Source organism: Lactuca virosa, chromosome 3, assembly GCF_052849685.1.
Source record: "Lactuca virosa cultivar CGN04683 chromosome 3, Lactuca_virosa_CGN04683_v6, whole genome shotgun sequence".
Taxonomy (NCBI): domain Eukaryota; kingdom Viridiplantae; phylum Streptophyta; class Magnoliopsida; order Asterales; family Asteraceae; genus Lactuca; species Lactuca virosa.
In genome coordinates this window covers 35,247,216-35,255,896 of record NC_136428.1, presented here as the reverse complement: position 1 = coordinate 35,255,896, position 8,681 = coordinate 35,247,216, and the positions used below count along the sequence as shown (strand labels likewise).

The following is an 8,681-nucleotide window of genomic DNA, read 5'->3' as shown; positions in this document are numbered from 1 at the left end:
CAACAGGGTCTATGGCACCAAGGCTGACCCTTTATGATTTACATCTTGGTTTTAGGATGGTTGCTATGTTATTGATCTGTTAGATTTCATCCTGGTTTTAGGATGGTTGCTATGTTAGTAATCTGTTAGATTGATATTCTGGTTATAGGATGGTTTCCATGTTAGAGATCGGTTAGATCGGTATCCTGGTTATAGGATGGTTGCCATGATAGTGATATGTTAGATCTGTATGACTATCTGTTATTGCATGCTAGCGTATGATATTTATGTGTACATGTTTTGTTGGTTGGGGGATTGGGTTGAGGCAGGTCCTACAGTGTGCTGTAGGCCAAGATACCCAGGGCGGATCGGATAGACTGCAGGCCTGGGCAGGGCAAACCAGACAGGCCGAAGGCCCGTCGAGTGGTCCGGATAGGCTGAAGGCCCCGAGAGGGCGGTCCAGACGTGCCGATGGCTCGGAGAGCGGTCCAGATAGACTGATGGCCCTGCGAGGCGGACCAGTCAGGCTGATGGCTCATTATGCATGCTTTTTGCGTATATGTTATTGATATGTTTTATGACGTTGGTATTTTGGGGGTAACTCACTAAGCCTTCGAGCTTACATTTATCGATTATTGTTTCAAGTACTTCTGATGATCGTGGGAAGGCGAAGGCGTGATCGTACAACTCCTCATATATTATGATTTTATGATTTGATTCTGGGATACTCTGACATTATACTATTTTGGAAAACAAGTTTTGTAATAATCATGGATTATAAATGTTTTACAAAGTTTAAAATTGGCATGATTTTATGGTTGTTACAAATGCCATGCATGAACGTAAAGCTTGCAACTTTATCTGATAAGTGAGCCTTGGAAGGCTAGATCCAGAGTATGAGACACCATTTCTGCCCAAAATCGTCTGAATGAGAAAAGGGACTGAAGAGACTCGACGATTCGGTAAGCGGACTCGACGAGTCGGTTAGGGTTTTCCCCGACGAGTCTGGACACGTGTAACTTGGCGAGTTGATGAGACAACTCGATGAGTTAAGATGAACATTCACGACACTTCTGAGGAAAACAAGGGGACTCAATGAGTCACATAGATGCACTCGATGAGTCGGGTCAACAGGGACTGTTGACTCGAGTGTTGACTTATGTTGACTTTTAGGGTTGGTCAAGGCTTAGATTATGGAGACCATGGAGGGGTAAAATGGTCTTTTACCCATTCCGGGAGTTAGAGAGAGGGGTTAGCTTAATGTATTTAGAGTTGTGGTTATAAGTGTTAATTAGAGATGATTATGATATGTACGCGGGGGTTAGACCGTTCTAGGGGTACGAGGTTTACTTGCTTACTTATGAGGTGAGTCTTCTCATTATACTTACCATGAGTGGTAACTTTGTGTGACCGGAGGGTATTGTGTGCTATTATTGAGTATTGTGATATTCTGCATTATGTCATTGTGATTTATGTTGTGTATTATTCTGAGCTTCATTGAGTTAGGACCGGAGGGTCCACCCCGAGTCGTGGGACCGGAGGGTCTCCACTGAGACACATTGATCGGAGGGCCGTTATTGAGATATAGCCATTAGAGGCAAATGAGATATGTGTGGTATTTTGGGGAACTCACTAAGCTTCGTGCTTACCATGTTATGTGATATGTGTTTCAGGTACTTCTCAGGATCGCGGGAAGGCGTCGGCTTGATTGTGCACACGAGATGGAGTTATGTTTTGAGGATACATTTTTGTATACTAGAAAAAGCTCATTCTTCCTCTAGCATCGGGTTTTTGTTTGAAAAAATCATAATGGACCTTTAAAGCATTACTAATACGTAAAAATATAGCCTTATTTGGACGGAAACGACGTTCGAACGAGTCCTCATTGTAAAGACAATTATCGGCAAAGTAATCACGTACCAATAAGTCGTATGCGGCTTGGCGATCACGATTGATGACCATTATCGAACGTGCAACATTCGAACTTTCTTCATCGTGAAAGTGTTGTACAATGTTGAAGAAGGCTGAGATGAATTATCTGTCATTATCCGAGTCAAAAATTTTAAAGAAATTCATGTGTTTTTTGGTTTAGAGAATGAGAGTGTAAAATTTAATGAAAAGTGAGGGTTTTATTGTGTTTATATAGGCACTGAGTTTGTAAAAAAAATTAAAAACTACAAAAATTGATCGTTGAACGGTCGAATGCAAGCCCCGAAATTTAATTGGATGTCCGCCTCTGTCATAGACACCATGAATAGCCACGACCACGACTCACGACGACACACTGGGGCGGTGTGCACAATCGTGGTTCGTGGCCACATATGCCACAGACTCCTTCGTTGTACGTATACCGTTCGGCCTGATGTCAACCAATTTTCAGATTTATCCATAGGCTTCATGGATGTTATCAATTATGACAGGCAGTTCTCCAAGGCGACGTCTAGAATGCCACATTCAATGACTAGACCCAAATTTTTCAAAACGTTTCAAATATTCCCATTTTTTTAGTTTATCTCTTTTGGGTTTTCTAGTTAATAACATTTGAGAATTCCCCGTCCTCAACTTGAATGTTTGAATTCAATACAGTAAATTATGAAAATATAATTAAAGAAAGTGTAAGGTCATACCTTATGATCTGATGAGTCAAACACATGATATGTTGATCTATCAGCGTCAGCATCTACAAGTCATCAGCGCCAGCATCATAAGTTCAACAGCGTCAACTTATAGTATAGTTGTCCGATTGTAATCTTTTGTATATTAGACAATTATTATAGATAAATATAGAATAGATATCAAATCCCATGTCCTTATGATAAAACCGGTTCTTAGTATAGATTAGATACAGTCATGTCAATCATGAGATATACATGTATAGATTAGTATATATACAACATTAGGGTGAGGTTGAGTAGTTTTGTTTGTGGCTTTGCGTCAATTGTCTTGTCACAAACCCATCTTCTTAGTGAAGACAAAACCTCTTTTCTTGGTGAAATGAACATTTGGAGAACTCTTGTGTTATTTACCTTTTGTTGATTATTTTGCTTAGATTAGTTTTGCTTTTCTTATTCATACTTGAAGTGTATCCGATCAAACACAAAACTTCAATTGGTATCAGAGCAGGTTTGTGATACACTCAAGTAATCATGCCGTCTTCCTTAGTTCCTAAGTCATCTGTTTGTAACAAGATTCCCCCATTTGACCAATACAACTTCTCTGATTGGAATCAAAGGCCATGAATGTTCTAGAGTTCATGGATTTCGATATGCTCGACGTCGTCAACAAAGGTCCTATAGCTGCTTCACATCAATCATCAAACAATGGTGCCTCTGGCAGTAAGTTGAAAGGGAAGTCTGTTCCCTGTTATAGCACGTAAGAGAAAGGGATGCCGAATCTTGATGTAAAAGCTAGAATTGCTATTTGAACTCACTTCATTTTTATGTCTATGGTTTGGTCCAAAACTGCTCAACTTCTCAAGAGATGATGATCACTCTATCATTTGCTTTTGACAAGGAATACTCTTCAGACGATGAAGTTAAGTGTCTCATGGCCTAGACTGCTGAATCTCATGCTGACACTTCACAGGACAATGTTGGGATTCTTAACGTTGATTCTCTTCACACTGCTGATGACATCAAGTCAGAATGGAACGATGCATCAGCGTATCTGGTAAAAAATCATATTAATTTTTTCTCTATTGGTAATATTGAAAAAGATGACACGATCGATCTCTTATATTTCAAATTATTGATCTTAAATAAAGAAAAATCTTCTCTCAGTCTTGAGCTAAAGATTCTCTAAGAAAAATCTCTTTCTCTAGAAAAATTTCTTTCTATTTTAAAAAGGGAAAACACTTGTATATCGTTACTAATAATTTTCATCAGATCACACTGAAAAAGAAAAGGCTCTTAATCATTCTAATCGCACTCAACTTATTATTATTATTATTATTATATTATTATTATTATTTTTATTTTGTAGCTGCAGGTTTGTATTTAAAGCTTTATAAATCGTATGGCGAGTATGTTTTACTTATTTTATTATTAGAGGATTGGATTGGATGACATAGATAGAGTCAAAATCCCAAGTCAAAGCTATCCAAAATTGGTTAATAGATTACACGTCGGAAAAAAAAAGGAGTTTGGGTACAAAAGATTCAGACGAAAGAATCTCCCCCACCAACCAAACCTCTCATTCCTAACGCCTCCCTCGCTCCTCCTGTCCTTTCCCCCAAACGCCGAGGGACGGAGGCAGAGATCCACGCCGTTGCTTCACCCATAATCGCCATAACTAAGGTCTGTTCTTTTTCTTCTTCATGATTTTAATCTGAAATTCTATCCTTTGTCTCGTGATCTGCGTTTTTGGTTTTCAAAAATTCGGTTTCGCTTGATTGTTTTGCGGATGGTTTTTATATTTCTTGTTGGTTTTCATATTATCCTCTGTTTTTTTAGTTGATTTATTTTGAAACTCTTTCGATTTGGTTTTCCATTATTATAAGCGTCGGTTATTTTTGTTTGACTTATTATTGAATTTCTGTTAATTTTTATGAAGCTGAACAAAAGAACAGCAATGAAAACCATAACAAAACATATTCCTCTGTTTTAAGATATCAATTTTGACTTTTTTCCATAATTCTATTTAAATTTAATATCCAAGATTGACGTTAAATCACTAAGCTAAGCGAAACCAAATGATCGAATTATGAGAAAACTACTTAAATCTCAAACCGGGGAGTAAAAGCATGCCATATCTTGGTTCAAAAAATGATACCTTTGACCAAAATATCAAAAACAGAAACATGCCAACATTTTTATCATACGAGTCATACTTGAAATCCATTTCTACGCGTGTTTTAAAACAATTTGATTTACTCAATCAATTACAAGTTCTATGGACCTTATATATGCGAAAATATAAGAATGTTTCCATTACAAAAGAAAATAAACACATACATAAGTATTTATGGACCACCCGATCGAACACATCTCTTCTGTTAAAGACAAAAGATTACATTTTTTTTGTCACTAATGCAATCTGTTCTTGTGCTAATCTGTCTAACAAACAAGGCCTAAGAGTCATCAAACCAAACCTTCTACAAAAACGATGTTTACATTAATTCGGAATATTTGCAGGATAAAGCATACTACGTTACATGGGTTATTATCAACCACAGAAAAAGAAGTTTTCACTCGAGCATGTGAGGGAATCTCTCATCGCCATCTCTTATTGTGAACCCGAAAGTTTTTCACATGTGACTGAATCTGAAATCCCAAAAGTTGAGGTTGTGGCTACTCAAACTAAAGTTGACACAGTCAGCAATGAACTAAGACTGAAACTGATATCAATTGCTTCTTATTCCCCATCAAACTGCAACGGCTATGGTGAGGTTTAAGGCCTCCACCGGTTCCACATATTGGTCTTGATATGCTCATGATATAAATATGGGTGACAATTGTATAAAATTATATAATTCGTGGTACTTTTGTAACATTTGACAGTATAAATATGATATATACCCTCAAATGGGATAAAATTGTGATTGATTTGATAGATGTGCTAACATGAACGGGTAAACTTGTATCATAATTTATAGATAATAAATTAACATCAAGCCTTTGAAATAATATCATTTATTTAGAACAACTGAGATTTCAGTTAGTTGAGGAAGAAACGAAAAAGAAAAAAATTCATAGGACATTTTGTATGTTCAAGTCTAGTGAGAAGCGTCTTCTTCTTCGCAGAACTTTGTGTACTCTTTTGCGCCCATCAATGATTCCAACTCCGATGGGTTGCTTGGTTTCACCTTAATCATCCATCCATCTTCATACGGGCTTGTGTTAATCTTTAACATTCATGAAATTTATTCATTAGTCATACAAAATAATATGTTTTGACTTTTAAATCGAACAAATTATTTTGTAAATGGAAAATAAGAGAGAATTACCAAACCGGGAGTCTCAGTGAGCTTTGAGTTCACCTCCACAATCTCTCCAGAGATTGGGGAGTTAATATCACTGGTGGCTTTGACACTTTCCACCGCTCCAAAGCCGGTGGCTTTGGTTACTGAGCCACCAGCATCCGGCAAATCCACAAACACCACCTCTCCAAGATGGTCCTACATTTTTTTACAATTGAAGACATAAAGGGTTAATGTCATAAATAAGCGTATTTTTTTTTTTTACAAAGGTAAGCAACTTGAATGTTTTTTTTCTTACAATATCATTAAACCCATAAAAAGAAGCGTATTTTGTGACCGAAAAGTTCCATTAGCTTACCTTATAATGATATTTTTCTAAAACAATGGTGTTTTATAAAGAAAAAAAGTAGTTTGTTATCTATTTATAAAATTAAACCAAACATAAGTATACATAAATATGCATTTAACTCTTGATAACAATAATAAAAGTAAATAGAAAGAAAGAAAAAATGGCAAAGAACCTGAGCATGGTCAGTAATACCAATGGTAGCAACAGCACCTTCATGCTTGACCCATTCATGTGAATTTGCATACTTCAACCCATCCACAACTGCAACACCTCTCAATGGACATAAGAAAAACAAACATGGATTACAGATATATTCGAAGGTAGAAATGTAATTTACCTGAAGAGAAGCATCGTGCAAGAGGGGAGAAATGAGGTCTGCAAGAAGTGGATAGCCTTAGAGCATTGGCTGTGGAAGAAGCCCACATTCTAAGAGCCATTAAGCGTGTGTATGTGTGTGTATGTTTTGAGTGTGTGTATTTTTGGGTCAAGAAGAAGAAGAAGCAGATATGATGGGGATAGAGTAGTTGTGATTTTAGAGGGTTTTTGTTATCTTCAGATGAATGGTCGGCAATGAAGGCCTCATCCTATGAAACTTTCATGGGCTACTTGCTTTTTTATTTCTATATTTATTTTTATATAAAATTTAATCATATTAGTGAATCTTATTGAGGATGTGCATTCCAAATGATATACGCATAAACTTTATATTCAAAAGATTGACATGGTGTTAAAATCAAACATATATATTATAGGTCTATAATCAAATAAACGACATGCAAATTGAATTATTGATATATTGATAACTAGTTCATTGCTTGGTAATTAAGATTATCTTTGGTCATTCAACCCAAAGTTGTCAAGATCGGGAGGGATTTTACGTAGGATCGTTTTTGGGTTTGCAAAATCGGAATCGGGGTCCTAAAATCCCACAAAATAAAACATAATTTGAACTTATAATTTAAAAACATGAAAAATATCTCAAAGATTCAGTTTTCCGTTCAAAAACCATAAAAACTTCAAAGCATTAGTCACAACTCACAACATAAAATGATAAATGGTAAACTCGTAAAAGATAAAAGACATAAAGTGGTAAATTCATTTTTTTCAAAAAAAAAAAAGAAAAAAATCAAGGGAAGGTAGGATCGGATCGGATCCCAATTTCACGATCCTACCTGCAATCATATCTCAAATACGATCCATATACGATCCGACTCGTTTTTCATACGTAGGATCGTTGGATTGTACGATTCTACGATCCTACAATCAAGATAGCGATTTTGACAACCTTAATTCAACCCTTAAAAAATAAAATTTAATCCAATGTCATATCAATTTTTTATTTAAATTTATATTATAATCTACATAATCTATTTCAAATATTATCATGTCATCATGTTTAATTGTTTTTATCACTTATCATTTTATATACTTTTTTAGAATATCAGGATAAATTATAGTTTGGATATTTATACATTTAATAAAAATCTAAATATTTTATAAAATTTTAGATGTTATACTAATTCAATTGCTCTATAGGAATCAGATATTATATTAATCCGTTATTTTTATAAATATCTTAATCTTTACTATATTATTAAATATATTGTCTGTTTCTTGAAATTTAAGAGGTACAATACGTACTACCTCATGTACAACTTATCATCCAATACACTTACTCATGAATCGATTATGGAATTACTTTGGGAATTGAACAATATTTTTTATTCCTAGACTCACAATCACTCACTAAAACCCTAAATCAGTCGTCTTCATCGAGAAACCCTAAATCACAATTACCTCATGTTACCATAACCCTTCTTACGCATCTGTTACCACCACCATCTTGAATCTGGGTTTCATGTCGGCCTCCTCTCCATCATTGATCGTAGCATCTCCATGATTATCGCCTAAACCTCCACCGTGATCAAGAAGATGTCATTTTTGCGTTTGGTTCATCAGGTCTGTTTATTTACCGATTTCATATTTTTTCTTTAGGGCAAACTGAAGCATACCATCTCTCATCTCTATCTCACTCGATCTATGTCTCTGGAAGAACCACCGTACCACCTCCATTCTTTGTACAAATCTCAGGTAAAACAACTTCTTTTTTATCTCTTATATTGAAGAAATTACAACTAGATTTCCTTTTCATCTCTTATATTGAAGAAATTACAATAATATTTCCTTTTCATCTCTATTCTCGGGCTTGAAGGAAAAGGCGAATCCCTGTTCTCTCTCGCCAATTGACCAAGATTTCTTGGTACTGGTTTAAAAACCAATGAGGTACTTTTATTGTTAACCAATTTTAGTTTTTGGATCTGGTCGTATGTGATTTTGTCATTTTTAGTCACTACCTGTCTCTCGCTTATCTAATGAACCAAAAGATAAACGATTTTAAGGATTTTCAATGAACATGGCTTGGTTTGATTTTGGGGT

The 8,681-nt window shown here is 35.7% G+C and overlaps 1 protein-coding gene and 1 long non-coding RNA gene across 2 annotated transcripts; one reads left to right on the top strand and one right to left on the bottom strand.

The window, feature by feature from the left end:
* Positions 1–4,023: 4,023 nt before the first annotated feature.
* Positions 4,024–5,522, top strand: LOC145165467 (uncharacterized). Its single transcript, XR_013740064.1, has 2 exons — positions 4,024–4,274; positions 5,112–5,522. It is a non-coding gene; the product is annotated as an uncharacterized LOC145165467 (long non-coding RNA).
* Positions 5,523–5,593: 71 nt separating this feature from the next.
* On the bottom strand, positions 5,594–6,812 carry LOC145165466 (glycine cleavage system H protein, mitochondrial). Its single transcript, XM_079084206.1, has 4 exons — positions 6,583–6,812; positions 6,418–6,506; positions 5,924–6,094; positions 5,594–5,821 (listed from the first exon to the last, which is right to left on the bottom strand). The coding sequence occupies exons 1-4, from the start codon at positions 6,680–6,682 to the stop codon at positions 5,693–5,695; spliced, it is 489 nt and encodes a 162-aa protein (XP_078940332.1). The 5' UTR covers positions 6,683–6,812; the 3' UTR covers positions 5,594–5,692.
* Positions 6,813–8,681: the final 1,869 nt, after the last annotated feature.

Coding starts and splice junctions, on each gene's coding strand:
- LOC145165466 (XM_079084206.1), bottom strand. CDS start 6,682: ATGGCTCTTAGAATGTGGGCTTCTTCCACAGCCAATGCTCTAAGGCTA. Junction 6,507..6,582: donor TGCACGATGCTTCTCTTCAG/GTAAATTACATT, acceptor GAGGTGTTGCAG/TTGTGGATGGGTTGAAGTAT. Junction 5,822..5,923: donor TCACTGAGACTCCCGGTTTG/GTAATTCTCTCT, acceptor TGAATGTTAAAG/ATTAACACAAGCCCGTATGA.